Genomic DNA, 27243 nt, shown 5'->3' with positions numbered 1-27243 from the left:
GCGATGTTGAAGTTCCTAACTTCTGAGTTAGCTGTAGTCACTGAGTGCTACGACTTCTTGGTTTCTTGGTTTTCTGTCACCGGCCTGACAGGGCACGTAGGCTCGAGGTTTCCTTGTCTGATACCAAACTCTGTTCCTGTATGTGTCGGAGCGGCTTAGGGTTGGGCAGGTTTGACAAGATAATTGCTGGTTTTCAGTTTAAAAAGGGCAAACTGTTTTGGTTTTACACTCATGTAATCAATTCCAACTCGTGACTCTGAATGAGTCTGAGTTAGTTTGGCTCTCTGGAGTTGTGCATGTACCTTCACCGTGCCCCCATCTCAAGTCAACGTGTGAGCTTAGCTCACCGTGCAGCCATGATACAGGCGTGAGGAGGGCTGCGAAGGCGGCCTGGGGGTACAGCAGTAATCTGTTAACGTGTTTTTTACATCTTGGCCTTCTTTGCCATTTTAGGCTTGAAAAAGCACGACCACCACGGTGGCCAAGGAAATGAAGGCAAGCAGTCGGCACCTTATCTGAAGCCTGAACAGAGAAGTGAAATGGCTAGGCCAGAGCTTAACTCCCGTATCTGCAAACCTGGCCAGCAGTGGAGGGGCTGTATGTGGGAGAGGCTGAAAGGGAAGTTTGGCTGCGGAGCCACCGCCTCTACCTCGAGCTTGCAGGGAAGGGGCAGGACTCGTACTGACCTCTCCCAGCGAAGCCACAGCTCCTCTGAGCACCCAGCTCCCTCGCAGGCTTTGTCACCCCCAGCAGGCGGCAGGGCGGGAAGCCAGGCCCCTTCCTTCCCCACGGAGAACGACCCTTTTAAGCCCAAGCTGTGCTTTTCCCAAGCTAGACAGAGCCTCCCAGTGCCTCGTGCAAGGGAAGGAGACACCGGCGAGTGCTGCCTGCACACCCAGGGTTGGAGCCTGGGGGCGGCGTTACGGTGCGACACACGTGTGGGCCGGTGAGTGACCATGAAGCGCTACAGCGCGGGCAGGTGGCTCTCTGGTGTGTTTTAACACGTTTTAACGCTTCCTTGTGAGACCACAGAACTCACAGGTGCAGACCAGTCGCAGGAGTTGCCTCTCGAAGGAAGAGCACGCAGGTTAAGCTGGCAGGAGGAGGAGGCGGTGCTTAGAGCGAGCGGGCCTCTGAACGAGACAAGTGTTAGAGAGGATGGGTTCAAAGGGCACACAGACAACTTAGGAAATGTAGAGGCTGAATGAAGATGGAACAGAGGATGGAACAGGCTAAATTAAATGAAGGATGGAAAAGGGATTGCTGAAACAATCCCTTGATTTTGAAATCAAGGATATTGAAATTGATACAATTGGATATTGAAACCAGCACCAGGGGGTCAGGATAGAGGGGCTGAAGGTGGGTTGAAAGTCCAAAATGTTCAGGCGTCAGAATAGTTTATGTGAAGTTTAAGAGAGGCCAAATGCACAGAAGTTGTATCTGGCGCTTCATCTTGCATAATTTCTTTAATTGGTCTGTGTACTTGCAAACAATTTCACTGAAATCATAGTGCACAGTTGCTTTCACATACGCATGGAAATGAAGCTAGAAATGAAGCAGAAAACAATATACAATATACATTGTTGGTTTTATTTTTTTTCTTAATTTGGCTCCTATATCATCCTCAGTTTCTGAGGTGAGCATGTGGAGACTGATTTTTCACTGTAGTTTCTGTGACTCGGTACGTTTGCCTCAGGGAGCCAATTATAGGGCAGAAATAAAGCAATTCCCGATTTTCATGCAGGATTTTCATCATCCTGTAAGTGAAAAGCATAAGAAGAGCCGATACTAATTTCTTGCCAATAAATGCTTCTCAAAGGCATGAAGAGTGCTGGCTAACAATACCAACGCACCTATGAATTAAGAGTTGTATCCAAGGTTGTCAGTGGAAACGTGCTTCAGGATTTAAAAGGCTATCCTCGCAAAAGCCTTCATCAGCAGAAAGGTGCCTGTGGTGCTCAATGTGGCAGCTGACTCTAATCAGTACCTTACCTATACACTGAAGGGCTGGAAGAAAAGGCTTTCAATGTAAGTGCTTTCTTTTATTCACTCTAAAAGCACCCTACTAACTAAAATGATGCAATAACTGAATAGTCACTATTTTCCAGTTAATTAATGCAAATCCAATAGGAATACTTCATATTCGTTGTATCAGACGAGCACACAGCAAACTGCTAAAGTAAATGTCACAAGAGGGCAAAAACAATTCAGCCCGATGAAGCTGTAACACGAGGTAACTCACAGACCATCTCACGAAGTTTAAATCTAAGTGTGGAGATGAACACACACCTCATTCTACCATTTTTTCTCAGGAAAGTAACCGTTAGTCTATTTTTTTCTTCTTAAGTCTTTCCTTAGCTGATAGCACAAATATAAGATGAATAAACATTTTCTCAAATGATGTATTACGATTTGACAGTGTGAAGAGAATGTTTCTCCAACTCAGTAGCTTCAGAACAGCAGGGGTTGCTTTCTGTTTCCTTCAGCCTAGAGTAGCATCACATTTATTTAATTATTTGTACAGCGTATGTTTATATAGGTTAATTAATTTTCCTTTTTTTTTTTTTCTGCTTCAATTATGACGGAGTAGGATCCAATAAAAGGCTCTTAAGGTGAAACTGATGTTTCACTACAAGACCATTAAATCCTAGAAAGAAGAGACTTCTCAAATATTTTTGTGTCAACAGGAAAAAGCTATGGAGGCAGGGGATGCTGACAGTTATTACCGTTATATGCATTATGGAGCTAAGATGTTCAGGGCCTTTTGGCAGGATAACTTCGAGGTAAGAAAAGAACTTCTTGTTAACAGTAACTGAGGTGATTGGTACGGCACCGTGAGTGTGTGTGTGTGTGTGTGTGTATCACCTTTGCTGTAGAGGGGAGCGTGGGTGAGTTTTTAATACCCCTACACAAGTGGGTGAAACCATACGATTAGAGAGATGTGTCTTTGCCCTACAGCTCTCCATCTGAGTGTAACCGGGGATGACAGAAAGAGGTTAGAGGGAATGAGGGTGATTACAGAAGCAAAGGGTTTTGAAATGCCTTTTGTTAAATGCCCATTTTGGTGCGAGTCTGAGGAGTCGTTTATGAAAGAGATGTCGTTTGGGCTGAAGAAAGCGTGTGCATTAAGGGAAATAAAGGGTAAAGCAGTGTTTAATACACATAATAACTTCAAAGTCATAAGGAAAATAACATATAAAGGTTTCTCAGAATCTTTTTATCATTACACTGGTAAAACACAGAGGAACCTCACTGGGTTTTTATTTTAGGGCACCACACTTCCCAAAAGCCCCGTTTATTGCACGTTTCTAGGGAAAAACCCTGCTTCCTTCAAGCATCAAGCTCTGACCTGTCAGTTGTGATCTTCATGAACACAAAACCCCTTGGTTTTATTCTTCGTGACAAGCACACTGTCCTATTTACATTCCGGAGTGACTGAACAAGGAACCGTTCCTCGAAACAGGGGTACTCGGAAAGAATCCTTCCCCTCGTTTCAGCAGGAGGGAATCTGATGAGACATCCCCCCTGGGCTGCAGGGACTGCTGAGGGGACAAGCGACTGCAGCTTGCGTATAGTGCTGTAAGGTATTGAAGCACAAGCATATGAGCCTGCGCTCACCAGGAGGTGCAGACTTGCAAGCAAACCCCCAACACAGTGCTGTCCCCCAAAAGCCTAGCCTGAGACAGATCTTTAAGATCCGTGATGCACTATTCTCCTCTTCATGATCAAACGTGCAGCCTTGTTTCCTTAAGTTCTGTTTGTTCTGAACTGCAGGAAGGCCAGCTTTTCTTCTTTGAAACTCAGTTTGCTAAAAACCTCTAGGATTGTTTCAGTCAGTTGTCTGTTCAATCAACTTCTGCAACAATTACCACACATTCCAGTACTATTCTGGTGCTGCACTCACAGCAAGGGCTAGGAGGTTCCTTGTTCAGCTGTCTCACTGTTTTTTGAGGACGAGATGAGTGCAGATGGGGCAGGAGGCATCCTACAACCTGTAAAACGTATCTGAGACTGATGAAAGAGGTTAACAGTGCCAAGACTCAGCAGATTGAAGCTGAAACAATTTCTTGGGAGAAAACTACAGCTGGGCTGGTGATAGGCCTTTTTACCCAAGCAAAGGGAAGGAATCCTTGAAAAGTTGTTTGACACCAACAGTGCTGTTCCAGGCTGAAAACCAGGTGATGGTATCAGCATATTTGCAACCTCCCTTTAAGGCAAAGTACAGGGCTGTTGATGGCAGGAAACTTGCTGCATTATCTATTTCACCACTGTCTGAAACATTTAGCTCAAGGAAAAGAACCACTAACAAAGAGGAGGCCTCATCTGTTTCAGATTTTAAAATAATCCAATATTACTTAGTATTTGTAGTAATTTAAATGTTCCTTTTTTGAGGTCTTCAGGTATAGATTGGGAATCTACCACTTAAGGACTTGAACTGTCTGTACAGATAATTAATTCTCTCTCATTATAGCTTTTTAAATTATTATTTTCAACATATCTATGATGAGATTTTCTACAAGCTGGGGGAGGAGGGAACTTTGTTCAAGAAGGACATAGCTATCAGCACCACGTGGCACAGTCACACCTTAAAAGAGCAAGGTTTCTAGACACTTTTTTCCCCCAACCAAAATGGGTATGTCCTACGACCTTCTAAAACTCTACACTGAAGCAGGATTAAGGAGGTTTCCTGTCTCAGCTGTTGCTGATCTTTGCTGTTTTTGAGGACACGGCGCTTGCAAGCACGAGCTGGATGGCCTCCTCAGCACCAGCAAAGGGATGCAGGTTCACAGGAGTAGCTCTGTACAGCGCTGTCGGGGGCTAACAGATGTTTCACACACCAGTATTTTTAATGCAGGTCTGAATATAAGTAAGAAAAAATATCTCCTACTGTCAACACAGTTGACAATGACCTAAGTAAACCCCATAAAAGGGTTTGTTTATTTTTTAAACATGAATGGGCAGGTGTAGGAAGTCACAATGCAGTACCTCTACTTCTATAAAACTATTACTTTAATATCTAGAACCGTGGAAAGGAGTGTGTTTACTCAGCAGCACAACAGTCCAGAAGTGTTTCAGAAGTTATGGCCTGAATTATTATTTATTATAAACTGATTGGGCACTGCTGTACAATCAATTCTCTACAACTACGGAATTGGACACAGAGTCTTTTAAAAGGTGACTAGTAAAACAAGTGTATAAAGTCAAAATATGCTGATACCCATAAAAAATAAACAAATCATCCATAAACCAGAATAGTTAATGTCTTTAATATAAAATCACTTTTTTTTTCCAAAAGCAGCAGCACTGTATTAGTTATATTACTGTTAAATTAAAAGAACACCATTATGATTGAAGACAGCTTCATTTATGAAGTAAAATCTCCCAAATAATTCAAAGTCCATTTTCTGTACATTTCACTATATCAAAATACACTGAAAACAAATTATTTTTTGTTCACTACCACCATTTCTCAAAGAAAACACAGTTTCTAGGAACACCGATGTTGTACAGTAGTTTGGATATAGATTCTATCATTGGAGGTGGACCACAGATGTACCATAAAGTATCCTTAGATACATGTTTTTCTAGATCCTTTTCAGATATTCTTCCCTCTGATGAAAAAAAAGTAGGAAATGAGAACAGAGATATTCACTCATGCAGTAATATCAAAAAGAATGACTGGTTAGGGGCATTTTAACCACTCATTTCTTAAAAATGTCAGGCCCGGTTAAGGGTAATAGGTATCTAGTTTTGAGGCCTCCAAACCCATTTGTGCTTCTGGGAATCTAGATCAGTACTTCCAGCTTGGAATGCATGGGATATTAGTCACTGAACAGAAACATGGCTTACATACAACTAAAAATCCCATATTAAGATGAAAAAAAATAGATAAATATCTCTAAGACAAATACAACAGAAATGGAAACATGATGAAGTACCTCTTGCAAACAGTCATCTTATCCTTCATCAGTCCTGCCTTAAGCAAAGTAAATACTAGTTTCTGGAATAAATCTTCAGTGGGAAATACCAGTATGAAGTTTAGATTTAATAGAGGTGGTTCAGTAGAAAAGCAAACAAACACTGCAAAAGTATAATTTTTCTGCAAAGCATAATATGTACACTGAAATTACTTGGGTTTAACTCGCATCTCATTTTAAATCTTTAACTTTAGAAATACTAAATTACGTATGTAAACATACGCTGGAACTAGTTACGTTAAACTTCATCTCCAAGGAGGCAATCAAACTTGGAAGTGGAGAAAGGGGCGCTGTGCAGTGCCGTGGTGCTTACCTGTGACATACGGCTGAAGCTCTTCGCAGATCTGTGAGCTCTGTTGGGTAACGTGGAAACGACACATGATCTTTCCAGGAAATGCATTCATCAAACCAAGAATATTTTTCTGTAATGTTAAACACACTTGCTTATACCACAGGCCATTAAATCAAAGCAGATGTACGCATACCGTCCCAGCACACCAGTGAGTATTAGTCAGTACCAGGACTCTTGCTTTTCAGCACTGAGGACTCAGCGGGCTCGACTTCAAAGGACTGATCTGCAGAAGTACACAGAGTTTCTATACCTGGAATCTGAATATACTACCAGCTATGTTATTAGAGCTTTTCTCCTTTTTTACAACAGGTTGTAATTTCTAAGATTTGAATCTAACAACCAGGTATGTCCTCTCCTCGTTTCTTCCACTTCCACACGGGGTTTTCCATTTAAAAAAACAAACAAACAAAAAAAACCCAAACCAACAACAACAAAAAACCACCATGAAGCAAGTGTTTATCATCCCTTACCGATTTTTTTAAGTCTCAGCTGCTTTATCTGGTAAAACTTCTAGGTCCTTTACTCTTTCTTTTCCCCCAAGTAAACCCAACTACTGTGTAATGTACTAACACTATTTTTACCGGAGTAGAAACTCTGATGTTGAGTTCGGTAATTCACAACTGTGGTAGTTAGCACCACAAACCTAGCGGCTTTGGTTCAATAACAAACCAACCCAAACCAAAACAACAGAAACGTACAAACAAAAAACCCCTGTCAGTCAGATGCTGTACTTAGTTCTGAAACTAAGACTAGTTTACTGTCTAGATTCTGTACCAACTGGGATTTTCACTGCTGGAATGGACACTGGAAATAATTTATATTCTGTGAATAGGTAAATTAGCTCATTTTGCTACGTGTTTCCTTACTAACTCATTACTGCACTGAACAGACTGCCACGGACTGCTTAGCAAAAAAAAAAAAAAAAAAGCAGACATTTTATTCCATAGCAAACCTGTTTCTGATTCCCTACAAAGACGTGGAATACAGAGCAGCACATAAGACACTGCTGTACTAGTACCTCTAATATTGTCCTGCTTTCACTGTTCTGAATGCTACTCTAAACTTCCACCCCCTTCCTATACATATCCATGTACAATTTGATAGCACTTTCGAAACAAATCCTGTTCTGGTGAGTCAAAGTCCTAAGACCTAGCCAGAAGGCATGCCTAAGCAGTTTTTAAGGCAGGACTTAACCTGCTCAAATAATCCTGCAGTCATTCACAGCACCTACTTGTAAATCTACCACTCTGTAAATTGAGAGACATGGAAAGTGGCAGGTATCACACATGTGGCATACAACACCAAAATACTTTCCTGTGGTATCCTAGGGCAAGGGACAGGCTCGCTTTAACTGAGTGAAGGAGAATTTGAACAGCTCAGCAGGATCTTTGCAGCCTGGTAAGTTAGTAAAGCAGACAGCTGAGCCATATAGACTTAAGGGAAAACACCTATCCCAGTGTCCCAGCCACAATAAAGAAATAAGAATCGCATTCAGTCCTAATGGAATGAGGAAAACCCAGCTGAATGGCACCCTGAAGTAGCAAAGTTAATATGCTGTCCTTTGTAGTTCTGTTCTAAGATTGACTGCTTCCACCATTTTAAAGAATGAGATTTTCAAAAGCAGCCCGTATAGCTGTGAAACTGGAGCACATCCCAAACCAGTGCTGAACCAGTTACCCTAGGCTGGCAGGGATGAAGGACCACACTGAATGTACGCTGCTGCAGGAAACAGGCCCTCCAAGACACCAGCAAAACCCTACAAATTCCTCATGGCGATTAATATAGATGTATCTCACAACAACATAAAGACTCCAGTGATCCTATTCCCTCAATCCTCTGCACAGACATAAAGAATTTTATTTTAAGTGTTCTGGAGGGACATGAAAAACGAAGGGAAAAATCTATTTTAAGCATTGCAACTTATCATTGTGTTCTCTTCTGTTCCAGAAGCTCTAATACAGCTCTGCTGTCATAACACTACTGAACTGGAACCCAAGAAATGCTGGCTCCCGCGCTGAAAAATAGCGGGCAGGCTCAGAATAGAATGGGAGATTAGAAGGGCCAGATGGAAGAATAGATAGGTTCCAGTTTGTTATGCTGCTTCTAACAACAAACAAATGACTCTTCAAGAAAGCAAACATCTTCGGGTCTAGAAATAAGGTAGGAGTACAGAGGAAAAACTCATGATGGATCCTGTATACAATTTCTGGAGTCATCATAAATTTTCACCTTGATCTTGCAATCAAAAGCTTTCAATTCTTCAAAGAAACCTAAATCATTAGGGATGCTTCATTACAGAAGCTGTGCTAACATGACCATAAAACATTGTCAGTAACCCTTAATGGCTGAGTGTGTGATAACTGATCTTAAACTGCTAAGTAAATGCTGATGAAGTACTGCTAGAAGCAATTTTATGAGAACTGCTTATAAAATCCTTCATACACCCAATAACAACTACCGTCTTATCAACAAAGGTTCCCTATGAGTTTGGAAAGTGTTTCCTTTTGATATAATTACTCTTGCTAGTCTTTACATTCAATACAATCTGTTCTGCAATTATGTGGTTATGCTATCACAATATATAGCATAATTCATACTATTAGTGTGTATATACACAGATACGTTACCGTACGTAGAATCTCTGGTATACTGGGATGCTCTTACAAGATTATAGCACACTGTCGACATGCAGGGCTAATTGATTGATCAGGGAAGTCAACGAAAGCAGGTATATCCAACAGCATCCGACATTTGTACACCACTGTAAGTAATTAAAATGCATGTGGGATTTGAGGCAGGAAGTGATTTGGCCTCTGTTTGTACGGTGTCCTACACAGAGGAGTTCTCTGTAATTTGGCAACAGAATGATACACACACTAATAGCTGAATAGCTGAGTTCTATTTTTTTTAGTTGTTATTTACCTTAAATAAGAGTTCCTTTGTATTTTTTGCACTGTAGTACAGCTTCACCGTTCCCATTTTGTATGCATTTCCTTTACCCTCTTGGTATCCATGAAGATCTGCTGTATGCAGCAGTATAGAAAACAACGGGTTAATTCCAACACCTCCTGCTATCAGCACTAGTTTTACAGGGGAGTCACCAGGCTGAGGATCAAAGAAGAAATCACCTCCCACTCGCAGAGCCACTTCTGAGTCAAGAGTACACTAGGATGGAAAAGAAGATATTTAATTTCAAAACTACAAGCAAAGGCTGAAATTATTCTTCTTGCACCTCAACGTCACAAGCCTTGCTGAACTTCGGCTTTTTATTCTTATTGACCAATGAGGGAAAAATAAGGTATTTTAAAATAAATGCAGTTTCCATTTATCTGAAGTCATCTATTACACAGTGTCTTTAGAGATCTAGTTCTACTTTCAGAAGTTTCAGTCTTCTGCTGGGGCAGGATGGTGACTCCCCCTTCCCACCCACGTAAGAGACGGAAGAGGAATGATTCACCTGATGGTTTTTCAACAGCAGTATTTGGCTGTGAAAACCCGAGGTTAACATGCAAGGATCACAATTATACTCAATCCCAGTCTCATGTCAAAAAAGGCCTTGCTGTGAGGCCTCATAGCAAGTCAGAATGAGTTGCACAGACTCAAGGTTTTTCATAGACTCAAGGTTGTTTCTAATAAGAAACAACCCAGAAGTGATGTCAGTATCCACAAGAACATCTCCTGCAGGACCACTTCTGCGTTTGCAGCTTCAGTGTTGCAGAAGAAGAAAAAGGGGGAAAATCTCTGTACAGAAAAAAATAATTTCTTACAGAAATTTGCCAAAGCATGTTTTTTGTTGCTGTTGCTTGTTTTGATACATGGGAAACTAAAGTACAATAAATAAAACGTGGGTAAGTATCTTCTCGGTAAACTGGTACTGCTTCTCTGTAAGAAGAGTGAGAATGCAGTACAAAGGAGCCAGGTGAGTTCTCCCACATCTCTCTGTAAGTTAACAGAACCAACGGTAGCAGAAAACAGAACTCATTTCAGACAATATACGGGGTTTTAGAAATAAAAAGGAGAGGTAAGCAAAACAAGGCAGGAAAAAAGAGAGAAAAAGAAAAGTTGAAACATTAGAAGTTAATCGTTTACAGAAAAAAGCACTTCCTCCCAAGAAATTGGGTATGATATTCTTTGTGGAAATAAGCATTTTTAGAGTGCAACAATCTCATTCCTGTCTGATCTAAAATGCCTTAGAGAAGTGAAGCAATGCATTACACACGCATTGTTCTAAAATAAAAGGCTATATTTTCCAAAAGCTATAAGGTACGCTGTACTGAAATTATTGATTTTATATACAGAAATATTAAAAATTAAATACCTCTGAATCTGTACTGGTCCCATGACATCTTTTACCCTGAGATATTAACTTCCCTTATAAATAACTTTTAAACAATTAAGTACCAGAATTTTTTTCGCCCTATATACAACCTTTTCAAAATCTAGGTTGCTAGTTTTTTTTTTTTTCTTCTTTCCTAAGGAAAAAGCATGCAGTTTTGTTTAGGTAGAACAGTCAATAGACACCCTGCAGGTTTTTCTTCAGCATCACATGTGAACTAGCTTACCTTTTCACTAAAGATTTTCCTATAAATTCAACCAGAAAATTCATCAGCAGCAAACTGAATTATGACATCAAAAATCCTAAAAGAGTCTTCAGAGACTGGCTATTATGGACTTAGGCTCTCGTTCTCTTCAAAGAGCATTACCAAAATAACAGGCAATTCTCCTTTAACTATTACGTGGTCTTGCTGGCATGCCCACTACACTTTCTACACAACACCTCAAAAAGGTTATTTTGTGCAAGTTCCAGTGGAGATACGTTGATATGGCACCAACTGAAATATTGTGGATGGCCTAGTACTAGATTATTAGATAAGCATCACTTTGGATATTTTCAATTCTAGTAAAGTTGCATTAATCTTTACTGTATCTGTTGTACCAGGAACACTACTGTGGTATCTGTAAACCTGAAAGAATCTGTCAATTTAAATCCTGTGGCCACATTTAAGCAATTTAAATACCAGACAGGAAATAGCAAATAGGACAGCTCATAGTAAAGAGCACTGTGAAAAGCACAGAAGTTGGTAAGACAGATCATCAATGAAACATGATCAGCAGTAGAGATAGTACTGTTCTTACTAAACAGGGTAAACAGATGGACAAAACATTGCAGGAGGCCAGTGTCAGCCCTTACGTTTAATATAGGAAACAAATCAAGTCTTAGATTATGTCAATATTACAAAAATACTGCATATTTCACAGAATACTATGCAAATTCTGGATTTCAGTGCATGAATTGCAAAGGACCAAGATCCTTTACATGAAGACTGCAGTATCACTAAGCCCACCAAGCACAATTTGACTAAAAAGATCACAATAACTAAATTACTGTATCAGTATCCTACTTCAGTTTCTCACTGAATAAAGGTTTTAACATTTATATTGTATTAAAAATGCTCAAACAAGTCAACAGGAGTTTTGCAGTAAATATAAAAAGTAGTCTAACACCCCCACCCTCCCCAACTGAGAAAAGAAAATGAAAAACTAATGCTAAAGCTCACAATCAACAGCTAATCTCATTTACCTCAGTGTGAATCCAGTGAGCAGGAGGATGAGCAGCGTACTTAACTGCCAGCTCTAATATTCCTTCTCGTTCCAACAGACCAGGGCTTGAACACATTGAGAATCCCCCAACTACAGATACTCCAGGAATAAAGAAATCAACCCTAAAAATTGATGAGAACCAGAAGTTAAAACAAGCAAATAAACAAAACCAAAACATGGAAAACAGTAGGCAAAACAAAATTGCTGGCTTTATTTCTATTACCCAACCTTTACAAAAACATCTTCACTTCCACAACATAACTTTTCCAATAAGTAGACTTAATCTTGACTAACACCATTTTCTCAGATTTATTGTCGTCTAGAAACACGTCATCATCATTATTATACCAGCAGGTCTTTAAACTGTTCTGCCTTGAGCATTAGATGCAATGTCTTGCAACAGACTAGAATTATAACTGTTTAAATAAATTATTTGCGTATTAAAACAAAGCAAAAACACAATATGGCCTGAGAGAGCAGCTTAAATCCTGCTCTTTTCAATGCCTTTGTTGCTCTCTTCGATTTTGAAACAAAGGAAGGGTGGGAAACTCACTTGGGGGAAATTCGGGGGTTTTGAATAAACACTTTTCTTTGGGAGATGAAATATTTGAATTAAAAAAAAATAAATAAAAAATTCTTTATGTAAAAAGTCAGTTACTAGAATAAGCGGCTTTGCTTTACCTGTTGAGCCGCAGTGCCCTCTGGTGGCAGATATCTTTTTCTAGTTGGTAGAAATTGGGACTGAAATAAGTAACTACAATTTCCTTTAAGCAAAAGTAAACCATGCATCAGTTGTTTCTACACATGAGCAGGTTAACATATGGCCAACCTTTTGCAACACCAGCAATTAGATAATATGGAAGGCGAGTCATTATTACGTGCGAGCTGTAATTCATTTTCATAAACGTAAGGCTTCCATGCTCAAATAGCATCTGAAAAAGTTTTACATCAGTGTGTGAACTAACATTTAAACTCCTCCGTGTTGCCAAGTCTTTAAATACTTCGATTTTCTACAGCACATAACAATATCCCTGTATTTCAAAATAAAACTAATGTTCAAAGCCAACTGTGCTGCTCCGCTTAGGGAACAGCCGCACCGGTAAGCAATGCCAAGTACTTCATAATGATTATGATCATAATCAAGCCTCAGTTGAGCTGGCTCAGTATTAGTTAAATGGGAACGCAACACGAAATGTAGACCAGTTTCCACTGCATGTTGTCTTTAAACAGAAAGGCTGTATTCTTCATGGAGACTTTAGAATCTTGAGGGAGGAGAGATGCACTCTGAATGGTTTACTACTGAATAAAAAACATTGCCTGGTTGCTCCGCGCAAAACTTCAGCCTTCAAAGAAAAACATTCTCTTTCTCTTGCAGTACGCGCAAAGTGCATAGTGCACAGTAGTACAGTGAAACAATTTTCTACTTTATGCTTATAAACTTGATGGCTTATAGAAATATCTGACTGCACATGAAAGGTCAACAAACAACAAAACTTGAGAAGGCTGGCTGATCTGTAAAAATCAGTCACTTCACTTATTTCGCTGTCCTCAGCTTCTGCAGCCCCACTAACTGGGGCTCAGCATCCCCGGCACTAAGGATCGAGAGATGAGGAAGGATGACTCTTGTGTTGCAGCGCATATCATATTGAAGAACACCTCAATAAGCTACTAAAGCTCTTTACCACCCTCTGGTGGAAAATAATCTCACTATTTAGATTAACGAAATGAATAAGAAATGACGTTTATGCTGTAAAGTAACAATTTACATTCAAGTTATAATGTTCTCCTTGACCTATAAAGGGAGGAATTCGTCATGCCTGGTGGAGAAACTTGCATACAAAACCAAACGTTGCTGTAAAGCCTAAACTGAATGTAGTTCTTCCCTTCTATAGGACTAATGCAGGTGTATTTTTCCTTCTATGTATTTCTTTCCCAATTACATCATGATGAAAGATTTCAGCGCCTAGGACACTATAATTTGTGGACTAGCTTGTATTTCTGATGACATGTCTCAGCTGTGCATAGGGAGTGTAAGAGGACAGAAGAAATACTATCTGTGACAGCTTAAGTGAAAGGAATTGTAGAGAAAAGACAAAAAAACCACAGTGTTACAGCCTCACAAAAAGGAGAGGCTCGAAAAGATGTAACTCAGAGAAGACCTTACGGCTGTTTTTCATTTCCTTCATTTTACAGGCTACCTAGGCCAAGCGTTTAAGAAAAGAACAACCATTAGCAGTTACTAATGGTTGCTGGAGATTAGAAACAAAACCATAAAGCTACTTCTTGTAGGTTATTTGTAACACACACATACCTCAACGTGTGTTTTAGGAAATCTAAACAGATAACAGAACAACAAGTCTTTTCGTTATTACTTGAAGTCAGATGAAGACCAACATCTACCAGCGTGCTTGAAAAACAAATTAACCTTTGCTTCTGAAAAACTGGGTGATTAAAACACTTGCAAAAATACCTATATTATTTAGTGATAATCTTCGGCTGTAGCATCTATAGCGAATTCTAACAAGCTAGCCTTTTCTACTCAGGAAGTTGTGGTCTGGTATTTTGTATGGCTCATCAAAAAATGTTACCACAGTTTATAGCTACAAGTATAGAAAACTTGTTGTATCCCTTACAATAGCATTAGAACACTTTAAAGGAAGAAGAAAATGAAAAAGAGTAATTATAATTAAAGCTTTCAGTTTTCAGCAGGATAATTGCTACAGCATTTTTGGAGGGTAAATGCACTTTCTGAGTACTGGCAAGCAAGAATTTAATATGAGTCACTGCACATGTGCAAAAACTGCAGCAAATTACTCCACAAATACAAATTATTGCAATCAACATCTTGTGTTCTGGTTCTAAATTTAAAAGCCAGCATATTAACACTACAAGAGTAACATATGCTGTTAATACCCTCACAGCTATACTTTGATTCCAGCAAAACCACTTTCAGATGGCCTAAGCCAATAAAAAGTTTAAGAACCATTTAAATGACCAATGCCAAAAGCAACTACTCATAATTTTAAATTAAGAGAGAAGAACATTGATGGAGCGAAAGCATTTTTAATAAGAAAGGAAGACAAACATGAAAATCCAGTGTGTTGGGGGGGGGGGGGGGGGGGGGGGGGGGGGCAGAACAACAGAAGCACTGTAAGGTTGCTTAAACAAGCAGCTAATTTTAAAGACTTAATAATTCAACATTATTTTCAAGTTTGCAGATATGTAGTTCTGTATGAAACTGACTTAACAGGCTCTTCCTTTCAAAGAGGAAGCTTTGGGGGGAGGGAGAATAAAAGATAACAGGCAATTCTGGTTTAATTATACAGTTAAAACCAAAAAATAAATAACTTGCAAAGCAGCAGCAGTCCCTGCTCCACTGTAAGAATGACCAGTAAATACAAGCTGTAAAGACAGCTTGCAGAATAAAGTGCAGGGTACTTCAAAGGCAGTTGGAGTCAGTGATCTTTGGGAGTCCCTTCCAACTGAACAATTCGATTCTGAAGTTCTCTTGTAGAAATCTTGTAGGACATAGAAACCAGAGAAAAATACTGAAACAATCAGACTGAACATTTAAAATTAATATTAGCATATTTAATAATGGCTTTTTAAAAAATACCAGCACTTTCTCAGCCCTGAATAATAAAACATCCTCTTATATAAACTACTAAATTTTTCCAAGGCTCAATTATCAGAGGCCATTTACCATTTTGTTATAGTGGACTTCTGCGAGTAATTTTCCCCTTAAATATCGGAAAATCTTACCACTGTCCTGCTTTGAACGTAAAATCTTTATTTGCAATAGCCAAACGGAGTCTTTTGACTGTCTCCGATTCATTGGTGATTCCACACACTTTGGCTTGTGAAATTACCTACCAAAAGGAAAATAAGTCACTGCGTTATGTAAACAGCATCTTCAGGGAAAGTACTTAAGGATCTGTATGGGAGATATCTATCACTTCCCGTTACCCGCAATATTTAATTACCTAAAGCACCAACATTTTTTCACTGTGGTAGGGAACCAAGAAGACAGTGGCCTACAGAGTGAACAGAGAAACGGTTTCCTACTTACAGACCACCACGTCTGTCACTTTTGTCAGGCTTCATCTAAGATCGTATATCAACTTGTTTTACTTCAGCTAAAGAGAAGCAGCTGCCAACTACCACTTTTCAGATTCTCTTGACACCTGCACAAAGCAAACACCCCCCTATCTTTCCAGCAATGAAATAAAAAGATCTCTGATGTGAAGACTGACAAAGGAAACTTGCAAAATTATCAGCTGCTACTGAAGTCGCTGGCAGAATTTGGGATCTGCATCTAGTTTTACTGAAGTAATTGAATGCCTTGCATTACTGCCTTTACACACCTACCCATTTGACCATGTGTGTCACCTGCGAACACAGGGAAACCGAGACACAAGCGTTCGTTACTGGTTAATGGAAGGGGTTTTATTTTGCAACCAGATGGGAGGGGATGCAAAAGTCATAGCTAGTTATCTGATACCACTTCTAAGGAGTTAAAAACCAAACAAACCCAGCAACAAAAGACCAAATACAAATGATGAAAAATAGTGCTTTGCTAAATGAAAAGCAAATTAGCAACAGAATCACTTGGGGAGGACTGCCCCACATAACTTTAGACTCTTTGATGGCTGTAAGTACAACGTAGATTATCATCCCCTCCCTGTCCTTCTTTGGGTATTTTTGACCTATAATTATCAATTTTTTACCTCTACAACAAAAGTAGTACCCTACATATTTTCTAAACAGGCCAATATGCATAACCCTATTAGAAAAAGCTAATGCCACATTAGTAAATACTAGTAATGCCACCACAACTTTATCATTTCTTATTTGTGTAAGACTAAATAGCAGAGGAAAAGGAAAAGGAGGAAAAGGAAAAGGAGGAAAAGGAAAAGGAGGAAAAGGAAAAGGAGGAAAAGGAAAAGGAGGAAAAGGAAAAGGAGGAAAAGGAAAAGGAGGAAAAGGAAAAGGAGGAAAAGGAAAAGGAGGAAAAGGAAAAGGAGGAAAAGGAAAAGGAGGAAAAGGAAAAGGAGGAAAAGGAAAAGGAGGAAAAAAAGGAAAAGGAGGAAAAAAAGGAAAAGGAGGAAAAAAAGGAAAAGGAGGAAAAGGAAAAGGAGGAAAAAGAGAAAAAGGAAAAGAAACTATGCTAATTTAAAACACACGGCAGGAAATTAATTTCTTCGTAAAGCAACATCTGAACACATCCGCTGTCCCACAAAACAGCAGGACATTTGCCAATTTAAAATAAAGTAGCATACGCTTCTTTTCCACATTAACAGATAGCATTAAATGGGAAAAGTGATCATTCTACATTAACAAGCCAAAATGTCAAATACATGACTTAAATGGCTGTTTTAACGGAGGAACTGTAAGTGCAGGAAATGGACTTTGGATCTTCTTTCTTCCCTTCTTTACTCTTGTGTACACTCCCTAATTTGTTCTTTGGTCAATACATCTGACAGGGCACTGGAAACATACTACATAATCAGGACGAAGTTATTACAGAAATGAAATTTGCCAGGGTGACCAAGGATGTTCAGCCAGTATTTCAGCCCATCACAAGTGTATCCGATCGAGCAAGGCTGCAGTAAGAGAAGACGACCCTAGACTTTGCCGTTGTATTTCAAGAAAGTGTCAGGCACTTTTTCTTGCCCTTGCCCTTCACATTACCACACTTCAGCAGGTGATAGTGTGGCATGTATGCTAATGCAACGCAGACCTATAATTCTTCCATCTTTCTAAAGGATTGCGATGGCCAAATAAGGCAATACAGGCTGCGAGAAGCAAACTGCTGATTACACGGAATTTCAAACCAAGTGGAGGATTTAAAATAAACTGATTTTAAAGTGGTCAGAAGAAAAGTAACAAAATATAAATCAAGCATTTTTTTAAAAAGAAACAACATAATCCTCTAACACGCTGAGAATTTGTGTTAGCAGAACTGAGCCCTGCTCTTCCACCCTAGCCATACAGCTTCCTTCTTGCCCTCAGACATTACACAGTTCTCCGCACCTCCGCAGAGCTCCCAACTCCTAAGTATCCACTTATTCCACTTATTTTCCAGCTACCCAGCTTTTGCTTTCAGCAGAAAAAGTAAGCAAGGCAAGCAATCAGAAATATACAAGATGAAAACATGGTTGTAAAACTGCAATCCGTCTTTCCATGTCTGAAGCAAACAAGAACATGCATCCATCTACACCTGTCTCTACGCAGTCACTCCATCCGTGCGCTGAGTTAATTCAGCATAAATCGGACCCACTTGAGCAGCTGTATATGGATGGGACGGGATTTTTCCCACTTTACTTTCAAAAAGTACTCTCATTCTCTGGAAGAGCCTAAGAAAAATTCAGAATTGTTTCACTAGAGAAACGTTTTTGAGAATTGCAGTCATATTCTCAAAATATTTAAAATTTCAGAACACCTACTTAGCTAATTGCAGAAAGGAAATACCTGTATGAAATACAAGACTATGTTCCCCTCTGAACATTAGGAAAAAACGTGCAAAACTGTATCCAGAATAAGCATTTCTGGACTGCGATGGAGAACAACGCCCAAACTTCCTTGTACCTGTGAATTTAAGCACATAAAAACCAAGATCCTTTTTACAACAAACAACTCTCCCTCCAAGACACCTACGCCTCTATCCTTCTTCTCATGGTATAAAATTACACTTTCCACATTTTTTGTTAATCTCAAATTTGGATCACAGTTGTGGAAATCCATAAAAATCTGAGAAACATATGTATAAATGGTCGACAGGGGTGTGCTTTCATTACCTATCATAGTCCATACTTGATTAGAATTCAATTAAATTTCTTGTCTAACATGAAGTAAACAATTATGTGTATTGACAGTTTTTGCTTCCTCCTTACATTTCATCCATTCACCACAAAATCCACCCGTTTTACAACAGTATCAAATATGAAAAATGAGGGGAAAAAAAGTGAAATGTACTCTAGTAGAAGAGAAAAGGAATCCTGGGAATCAAAACCAATTATCCAGTTTCTTCACACGAGACAAAAAAAAGTTACTAACATCCCAAAGAACAGAACACTAACCTCCTGGCGAAAATTGCTTGCTGTTCTCTCTAGATGATCCATTTTCCTTTTTGATTTTAATGTGCTGCAACAAAAAGCAAACAAATTGTCATTTTGATAACTGTGCTACCGTCCCTCACTGATAGAATTTCTGTTAGTACAATGATTTGCCTGTGTAATCCAGCCTACGTTTCAGATGACGTAAGTCTAAGCAAGAATTAAATGGAAAAATATAATCAGGAGCTAGCTAAGTATTTACAGGTCTGTAATAACTTGTCAGATTTATTTTGAAGTGTTATCGTGAAGTTCTCCTTAAAAAAAAAAAAAAAAGGCGTTTGTAGATGGATAACCTACCCATTCACTGTGCAGTAACAAAAAGCAGAGTGCCTCAACACCGTCAGCGTAGAATGAGCAGGACAAATTCTGCCAGCACCTCTCAGGAACTGAGGAATGGTCACACCCATGTAAATAGTGGCATGAGCCATGATGGCCGAGCTGTCTTCAGAATCTCCAACTCCTGAAAAATCCATATAAATATTTATTAAGTAAAATACCCGCTGTTTGACATTGCTCGTTCTCACCCTTTACTTCCATGAGATCAGGAAGGCCAAAGCTCAGCTGGAGCTAAAATTAGCAACAGATGTACAAGGCAGCAAGAAGGAATTTTAGAAATACAAAAGTATAATAAAGAAGTGAAACTATGCATCCACAAATAGAACAGGAAGAAAACCTAGTCACAAATGATGCATAAAATGATGAAGTCCCCCCGTTTTCACCTCTGTCCTCGCAGGCAGAGCCTGCCGCCAGACCTATCCTTGTACCATGAGTGTTTGGGAAGGAGGACAGGTAAGAGCGGGGCAGCAACAGTTCTAGGGACTGCTTAGAGAAGCTGGATGTATCCAAACGCACAAAGCCCGACAGGATATAAGGGCACTATGAGACACAGAAGACATGCTTGTGAGGCCCCTGTCTATCATCTGTGAAAGGCCACAGTTACCAGGGAAAGTCCTCACCTGACTAGAAAGACAGGTGCGTGGCCATCTTTAAGAAGCAAGAAGCAGCGTCCGTGTCCAGTCAGTACCACCCGTGTCACCGGAAAAATGCTCAGGGCCTGCCCTTTTGGAACCTGTGCGAAAGCCGGGAAAGCAATCAGGGCAATTCAACGGGGATTTACCAAGGGCAAATTGCGTTTGACAAAGCAGGCCGTCTCCTTGTGATGACGCGTGTGGTCGTGCAGCTAAGGGACGGCGGTGGACGCAACGCGCTTTGACTTTCCTGGGGTTCCTGACACCACCTCCCACACCACAGGCGTCAGGAAGCTGAGGCCAGGCAAAGGGGCTGCTGGAGCGGCTGAAAAGTGGCTGGGCACAGACGGGAAGGCTTGGTGGCCACTTGATGTTCGTTACCTTCACTGAGAGCTTGGCTGACGGTGACAGGACGTACCGCCAGCAAACCTGTGGGTGGTGTTAAGTTACAGGGACGGCTGGCCTGCTGAACGGGACGGCGTCCCTTCCAGGGGACGCTGAGAAACTGCAGGACGGGACGACAGAAACCTCAGGAACTGAAGCGTGAAGGTCTGCACCTGGGGCCGGCCTAATCCCGCGCCGGCACCGGCCCTGCTCCAAGCAGGACTTTGACCAGATGACACCCAGCAGTCCCTCCTGGCCAGCGTATCTGTCATTCTAAGTGCTCACACAATATTTATGTTTGAAAAAAAGATTGGACAAACACTGAATATGTATTACCTTTTTCCAGACAGAATTTATTTTCTAATAGACATTTATAAACATTAAATAAAACCATTTATGGGTTAAAAACACGTACATGCCTCCTATTTTCTGGGACGGTTAAGGGGGTGATGTAGAAATACATGTCAACGCAGCAAATCATACACCCTACAAAATACTTACACCTCTGAACAGTTAAACGGGTAGAAGAGACTTCCACGCACTCCTGTGGAGACACAGGGTGCATTTCAGAACTGCGTACCAAAACGGAGCTTTGACAGAGAAATATGAGCTGACGCACAATTTTCGAAACATCAGAAATATCCTTCACTCATCAAGTGTAGGAAAAGGTTAACAGTGAGCCAAAAGATATTTCTCATTGCTTGTAAATCTGCCTTTGTTTTTCCTAAAATGGATTAAGATAATTCTCATATTATCCTCACCTAGCAAGTTATCATACTGGTTCTATGAAGCTGTCCCTTGCTTCTTTTACTTCAATTTAAATCCCCTTTTCCTGCATGCTTTTAAAGCATATAATTTATTTTCAAACTGTTTGTTTTTCCCTTTGAATCCTTTTAAATGGCAATGATCCAGCTTGTTTAACTAATCAGGCCTATACGCTAGGCTTTCACAAACAGCTGCACTGGCTGGTCACTCGGTAATTTGTCCTGTTTGTAATCTTGTACAAATGGGAGGCAGAGCTTTCGTAAATGAGGCTGCTCAGAAACGGAATACATTTACTGTAACTGCTTAAAATGCCCACTTCAAGCGTGAGAAATACTTCCTGTCCGTAATTCGTGATAGCTTTTTAGCATTTAATTACACAGCAGCTTGTGACTTTTCAAAGCGGAATTATTAAAAACTCTTCCGCCGCCAGCAGGCAAAACTGCTGTAAAAAGTTTTTGCCACAGCACATACTGAGTACTTTACTGAACAAAATACTTCCGTACTGTCTGCATGCAAATGTGGAAAAGGTATTGATAACGTGTATTACCATTCTTTAAGTGGTCTACCAAGACAAAGTACACATCTCACGAAGAAATCACATCCCTCACTCGAGATCAGCATGTTCAGTCTGTAAACCCTGCTCAGAAAGCACTGAGTTACTCAAATTCACGAGATCAGCTTATGATCTAGAGTTGTTTAGATACTGCAGTTTGCTTACATTCATCTGCATCTCCTCTTTTAGGCTTCCACGCGCTTCTTGATTCTTGTTTTTGAGCTTTTCACTCTATCACATTTACTAATTAAAAGTGAAGTTCAAAAGAGGACATTTTTATGTAAGCAGTTTATTCCAATAGCTGTGACTTTAACTAAATCATCACAGCAAGAAGTCCAATGTTTTGCTTTGGAGGCCAAGGGCTGAGAATGAAGATTAAATCATTTTTTTCTTTTTTAAAGCATCTTGCACCCTTCAAAACCTCTTCTGGGATTGCGACCATGGCGACATCTGCTGGCCAAACAAGTGGCCTAACTTTAAAATCCAGTAGAAAGACTCTCAGCTGCTTAATTTACGCACTTGGCTTAACTTAATCATTGTGCTGCTAGGGTTGGCAGGCCATTAAAGCTAGCCTCATTTTGACAGCTATTCATTTAGGATATAAATATGTGCAGGTCTACACATTAAAAAAAAAAAATAAAAAATAAATAAATAAATACATGAAAGAGTGAGACTGCCCTAAATCACTGACTCTTGAGTTCTCCCAGTGCAGACCCCGCTGGACCTGGATGATACCATCCTCAATGACTTCCCAACCCCGCAAACCCCAATAAAATCGGTTTGTAGTTTTCACTCCGCAGCTAACAAACTCCAGAACCTCTCGCGCCGAGTCCTGGCTGTGCCCTGTGCCCCGCTCCGCGCCGTGCCCTCACAGACCGGGACCAGCCTCTCCCCCGCCTGTGACCCCCGCACCCTCCCCGGCTCTGTCCGTGCCCTGAGAGAAGACTCAGGACGAGCCCGCAGCCCCGCGGGGACCCTCCCCTCAGACCCCTTGACCGTTACCGACCGTTACCGGCCGTTACCTGCCCAACGGCCGCCCGCCGCGCGCGCCCCCCCCCCCTCACTAACGGCCGCCCCCCGCCCAGCCCGCGCCTCAGCCGTGCCCTACCCGGCACCGCGTCACGTGACGGGAGGGGAGGGAGAGAAGGGGGGGAGCAGGCGGGCTCTGCGCATGCGCCGTCGCTCCCCTTCCGCCCGGTCCCGTCCCGCCCGTTCCGGCCCGGCGCCATCATGTCGGTGTTCCACGACGAGGTGGAGATCGAGGACTTCGAGTATGACGCGGAGAGCGGCACGTACAGCTACCCCTGCCCCTGCGGGGACCGCTTCCTCATCACACGGGTAATGGGGGCTGAGGGGGGGCCCTTGGGGCTGAGGGGGGGCCCCCCCGTGAGGTGAGGTGAAGTGAAGTGAAGTGAAGGGGGGGGCCCCCCGTGAGGTGAAGGGGGGGGCCCTTGGGTGAAGGGAGGCCGCTGACTGAGCGTTTCTTGGGTCTGTTTCAGGAGGACCTGGAGAACGGCGAGGATGTGGCCACCTGCCCCAGCTGCTCCCTCATCCTGCGTGTCATCTACGACCAGGTGGGTGCGGGAGGGCAGCCTGCGCCTCCACGCTTCGTCCGGTGCTACCTCAGTCAAGTGGGGTTGGGGGTTTGCTGCGGGCTTTTAAAAGACCTCGGTAAGCGTGGGGTGAGGCTGTCAGGGAGCCAGCTGAAGCGTCCCTTCCGTTGTGTCTCTGTCTCCTGCCTCATTTTCTTTTCTGGTGCCCGCCTGCTGCTGCGTCTGAGCTTTACATCATGCCTGCACTGGGTGAGCATGGGGTGAAACGTGGGCAAAACAGTTTCAGAGGTGTTAAGATGTCTGCGACTCCAGCAGCATGGTCATCTAATCTATTTTTCATAAGTAGTAGGCATGCTACAGCTTTCATCTTCTGGGAGGCAATTTCATGCTGCTTATGTGCAGACCAGAATGCAAAATGGTGATCTGATGTCTTTTGAGGGAGAGGAGATCCAAAAATAATGATATCCAACTAAAACTCTGCTTGCTGTCTCTAGGAACAGTTCATGCGTGATGAAGTCATTGCAGAACCTTTGACAAACAAGGAACTGATCAAGTGCTGACGAACGCATCGTGAACTGTTGCTGCTTTAGGATAAGAAATTATGGGAATGACAACTTTAGGAAGAGACGTGGTGCTCCGCCTGGAAGTTCTTGCTGCTGTGAGAAATGAGTGCAATAAGTTGCTGTCGTAATGACACAAATAAGAATTTTCTGGGACATGAACGTGAACGGGTTTTATTCTAAAATGTTACACATTTTAAGAAATTAATAGTTGGGTTACATATTCTGGAAGACTTGGAATATGATCCTGATTGACTTCAAATCAGTATTCAGAAGTGTGCACAGTTGTCCTAAAGCAACAGTACAGTTGGATATGGTAGAGAGCGGTGAGCATATATGAGGGCAAAATGGCACAGAGAGACGAAATGTTGGGAGACAAAATGTGAAGGTCTGTGGGGCATCGTGCCATATAGAATTACTGTGTTGGTGCAGCTCGGTGTCACCTCGGAAGTGGACCCTCGTGCTTCCAGCCTGTGCTGAGTTTAGGAAGAACAGGAGGCCCAGAACCACTGCTGCTGGTAAATTGTTTTCGCTACTGCAAGCGCAAAGAAGGCGCAGCACGTGGATTGAAGCAGATCTGTTTGATAAATTGCAGTTGCTTAGAAACAGCTTTGGTAGCTGTATTAACTGGATATCTGAAATAACAATACACTCTTGTTCCGTGAAATGAAACAGAAGGAGTCCAAGTCTTCTACTCCTCAAAGCTAGTAATGTGCAAATGGACTTGAACTCAAAAATGGATTTTAATATACCCGTATTTTCTCAGTGATTTGACTGTTGCAGCAAATGTGAAATAGGCTGCAGTTCTCTGTCTCATTTATAGTAGTGCACTTCCTGAATTTTTCGGTCTCGCTTTGTCAAGGTTCTGTCACTTCCTGGATAAGAGATGCCCACAGTTCGCTTGATTTATTAATAAAAAGGAATCTAAGATAGAAAAGAATTGGAAGAATATACTTTGAAGTACCTTGATTCCAAGGCTACTGCTTGTATTACAGGCCACTGCATATAAGTATTTATTGAAAATAACGATCATTCATATGTTCTGTTGGATTTGACATCTGTGAATTTGGGGGAAAAGATTTGTGCAGCGTTTATATAATTATTTCACTCCAGGCGCTAGAGATAAACAAGTCTTACTAATATCTTTCTTCTAATTATTTTTGTTCTTACAACGTTCTGTGAATGTTGGAAATGAACATTCTAGTTATTTAAAAACAAACAAACCCTACGCCCTGCAGCTAGAAGTTCTGAAGGCACCATGCACAACCCGAAGTGTTTTTGTGCCGAAACCAGCAGGTGGCACTCGTGTCACTTAAATACCTGGGCTTCAGAAAATGCTGTGGTAACTGGTTAGCTATTTCTTAGCGAATATTTATTTTGACTGTTATTTAAATAAAGATTCTTGAAATTGCACCAGTGGTTATAATGAGCTGTTGTTTATTCTGTCTGTGCTCCAGCCAGAATGGTTTCTGCAGGTGTTGAGTTGCTGCTGCTGCGGTGCTTGTGATACTGAAATCTCCTCAGGTTGGCTAAAAAAGTGGTTGTCAGTCTAGCAATAGATGCTACAAAGGAAGTTTACAGGAACCCCATTTAAGTTCCTGTTCAAACTGCATAAATATCAGTTGTTTGTTTTATTTCCCTCAAGTCTTATAAATAAAACCATGTAGGGTAGGTTTAAAAAGGAACACCAGGGAATGTATACTCAGAAGCAATTATCTTGAACCAAAGTGATTCATGGGGGATATCTGAATGTGCATGCATTTTACAGAATTAATTTGACCAGATTTCAAGGGGGATTGTCCTTTTTTTAATAAAGGTAAGGCATTGTCATGAAGATATGTTTTTCTGAAACTTAAGTAGAAAATTATTTATCTTCCATATGGTTGAATTCCTACACGGTTGTAAAAAAGTGTTTATCGGCTGCATCTTATTTGGATGGCATTTATTTACTAATGCCACTTATATACGCGCTAGGGTTATGTTAGTTAGTACATATCAATGCTTCAGTCAACTATTCATTTTGTTTCCTTTTTTCCTTTTCTAGGGCTTTTTAGTAGGATAACAACAGTACGATATCGTGTCTGACTTTGTTAGAAAAGGGTGCGTTCACGTTTGCCTGCAGAAATTGCTTTCAACTTGGTTTCATTGCAATGCCTTACAGAACTTGAGAGAACGGTTGCTGTCCTTGGGGAGGAGGGAGGGGAGAGACAAAGCAACGAGGATGGATGATCTCTCTCCCCACTTTGCCTTTTGGGAGTCTGAGAAAGATGTTTAGAAAGTGTTGAGCTGTTTCATTGCTTTCCAGCCCTCTCTGCAGAACAGAAGGGAGTTCTGTAGGAACGGAGTGGAGCCTTGATAAAAGCTCAGTGACAAGCTGCCCATTTTTGTGTTTTCCTAACTGGTAAGAAGCTTCTGACTCCAGCGATAGCAGACAGCTTTTTAAAAATTCTTCCATGCTGTGTAAGTCCAAAGCACCAGGCAGGGCAATCTGAGTAACCCATCAGCAATGTTCCTTTCTTGGAGTTCAGTCACAAGATTTCCTCGTACCACTGTGGGCTCTTGCCCAGTGTGTAGGCCCCTCATCCATCCCTTGCGTGCTGCATGTTCTTGGAAACCAATGGCTCAGTTGTCTTCTCAAACGACAGCTGTGTGGGACACAAAGAAGTCTTTGGCTTCTTGGTTGTGTCCGACGAGTAGATCGGTTATGTAATTGATTAGGTCCTTGACTCTGCACGGAGGAGTCTGCTGTACTTGATAAAGAACAGCATTGTGTGAACGTTCATGTAGACACTACTGGAGTAAGTCATGCTTACTGGGGCTTAGAGAGGGTGGAAAAACTTGTGATCAGTTTCAGATGGCCAGGCTCTGAAGTTGCTAATGCCGTTAGCGCTGTTACACACCGCTAAACTCCCATGTAATGTTGAAAACAAGCAATACACTGTTGCCACAATTTTAAAGGAAGAAATGGGAAATAATTTGCTCTTTGTTAAGCTGAAGAGGCTCTGCTCCTCCAAACAGTCAGGTTCTTGTTTGCATTTCAAAGAAACTAGCTGAGAAGGTCATGTAGTGCTAACTCATTGTGCCTGTGTATCAGGCATACACGATTAGTTCTGAATAGCTGCTCTGGCAGTCTGTGACAAAGACCCTGGACCTCTAAGAGCTGAGGTCTGGAGGTCGCCAATTACAACTCTTGCACTTGCTCCCTGTGCCTGTGTGGCAGGGAAGTCGTCGTGACCTGAAGGGCTGTCAGGCAAATACCTTGTCATTCCTTCCCTCCATCATAATTTTTAATTTTGATTCTCAGCACCACCGAAAAAACTCATCTCCTTTGCAGAACATCGTGTGAGTAAAGATGATTGTGTAGACCAGCTGGTCTCTCTGCCAAGAAGCAGATTCTGGTTAGTTTCAAATAAA

The 27243-nt window shown here is 41.3% G+C and overlaps 2 protein-coding genes and 1 long non-coding RNA gene across 9 annotated transcripts; 2 read left to right on the top strand and 1 right to left on the bottom strand.

The window, feature by feature from the left end:
• The first annotated feature begins 1454 nt into the window (after positions 1–1454).
• On the top strand, positions 1455–6292 carry LOC118252772 (uncharacterized). Its single transcript, XR_004780240.1, has 3 exons — positions 1455–2028; positions 2688–2783; positions 6173–6292. It is a non-coding gene; the product is annotated as an uncharacterized LOC118252772 (long non-coding RNA).
• On the bottom strand, positions 5246–22883 carry OXNAD1 (oxidoreductase NAD binding domain containing 1). Of its 7 annotated transcripts, none has more exons than XM_050708445.1 (10): positions 22825–22865; positions 20900–20942; positions 20003–20115; positions 19344–19506; positions 19011–19074; positions 15694–15800; positions 11912–12053; positions 9253–9495; positions 6292–6400; positions 5246–5612 (listed from the first exon to the last, which is right to left on the bottom strand). In XM_050708445.1, the coding sequence occupies exons 4-10, from the start codon at positions 19472–19474 to the stop codon at positions 5458–5460; spliced, it is 951 nt and encodes a 316-aa protein (XP_050564402.1). In that variant the 5' UTR covers positions 19475–19506; positions 20003–20115; positions 20900–20942; positions 22825–22865; the 3' UTR covers positions 5246–5457. The 7 variants fall into 7 exon arrangements, with proteins under 7 accessions (XP_050564402.1, XP_050564406.1, XP_050564404.1 ...); XM_050708449.1 differs by lacking the exons at positions 20900–20942; positions 22825–22865 and adding an exon at positions 20396–20747 and having other exon boundaries at positions 6292–6331; positions 9253–9350; positions 9459–9495; XM_050708447.1 differs by lacking the exons at positions 20900–20942; positions 22825–22865 and adding an exon at positions 20396–20741 and having other exon boundaries at positions 9253–9353; positions 9459–9495.
• A 31-nt stretch (positions 22884–22914) lies between these two features.
• On the top strand, positions 22915–25239 carry DPH3 (diphthamide biosynthesis 3). Its single transcript, XM_035556429.2, has 3 exons — positions 22915–23054; positions 23216–23290; positions 23764–25239. The coding sequence occupies exons 1-3, from the start codon at positions 22947–22949 to the stop codon at positions 23827–23829; spliced, it is 249 nt and encodes an 82-aa protein (XP_035412322.1). The 5' UTR covers positions 22915–22946; the 3' UTR covers positions 23830–25239.
• The last annotated feature ends 2004 nt before the right edge of the window (positions 25240–27243 follow it).

This window comes from Cygnus atratus, chromosome 2, assembly GCF_013377495.2.
Source record: "Cygnus atratus isolate AKBS03 ecotype Queensland, Australia chromosome 2, CAtr_DNAZoo_HiC_assembly, whole genome shotgun sequence".
Classification (NCBI taxonomy): Eukaryota; Metazoa; Chordata; class Aves; order Anseriformes; family Anatidae; genus Cygnus; species Cygnus atratus.
This window is presented reverse-complemented; position numbering and strand designations above follow the sequence as displayed.

What these genes read in the sequence shown, in the direction of transcription:
- OXNAD1 (XM_035556421.2), bottom strand. Translation starts at nt 19,474, where the DNA reads ATGGCTCATGCCACTATTTACATGGGTGTGACCATTCCTCAGTTCCTG. An exon ending in CAAGCAATTTTCGCCAGGAG is followed by an intron (nt 15,801 to 19,010) that starts GTTAGTGTTCTG and finishes TCCTTTTGGTAG; the next exon opens with GTAATTTCACAAGCCAAAGT. An exon ending in ACGTTCAAAGCAGGACAGTG is followed by an intron (nt 12,054 to 15,693) that starts GTAAGATTTTCC and finishes ATCAATTTTTAG; the next exon opens with GGTTGATTTCTTTATTCCTG.
- DPH3 (XM_035556429.2), top strand. Translation starts at nt 22,947, where the DNA reads ATGTCGGTGTTCCACGACGAGGTGGAGATCGAGGACTTCGAGTATGAC. An exon ending in ACCGCTTCCTCATCACACGG is followed by an intron (nt 23,055 to 23,215) that starts GTAATGGGGGCT and finishes GGTCTGTTTCAG; the next exon opens with GAGGACCTGGAGAACGGCGA. An exon ending in TGCGTGTCATCTACGACCAG is followed by an intron (nt 23,291 to 23,763) that starts GTGGGTGCGGGA and finishes TGCTGTCTCTAG; the next exon opens with GAACAGTTCATGCGTGATGA.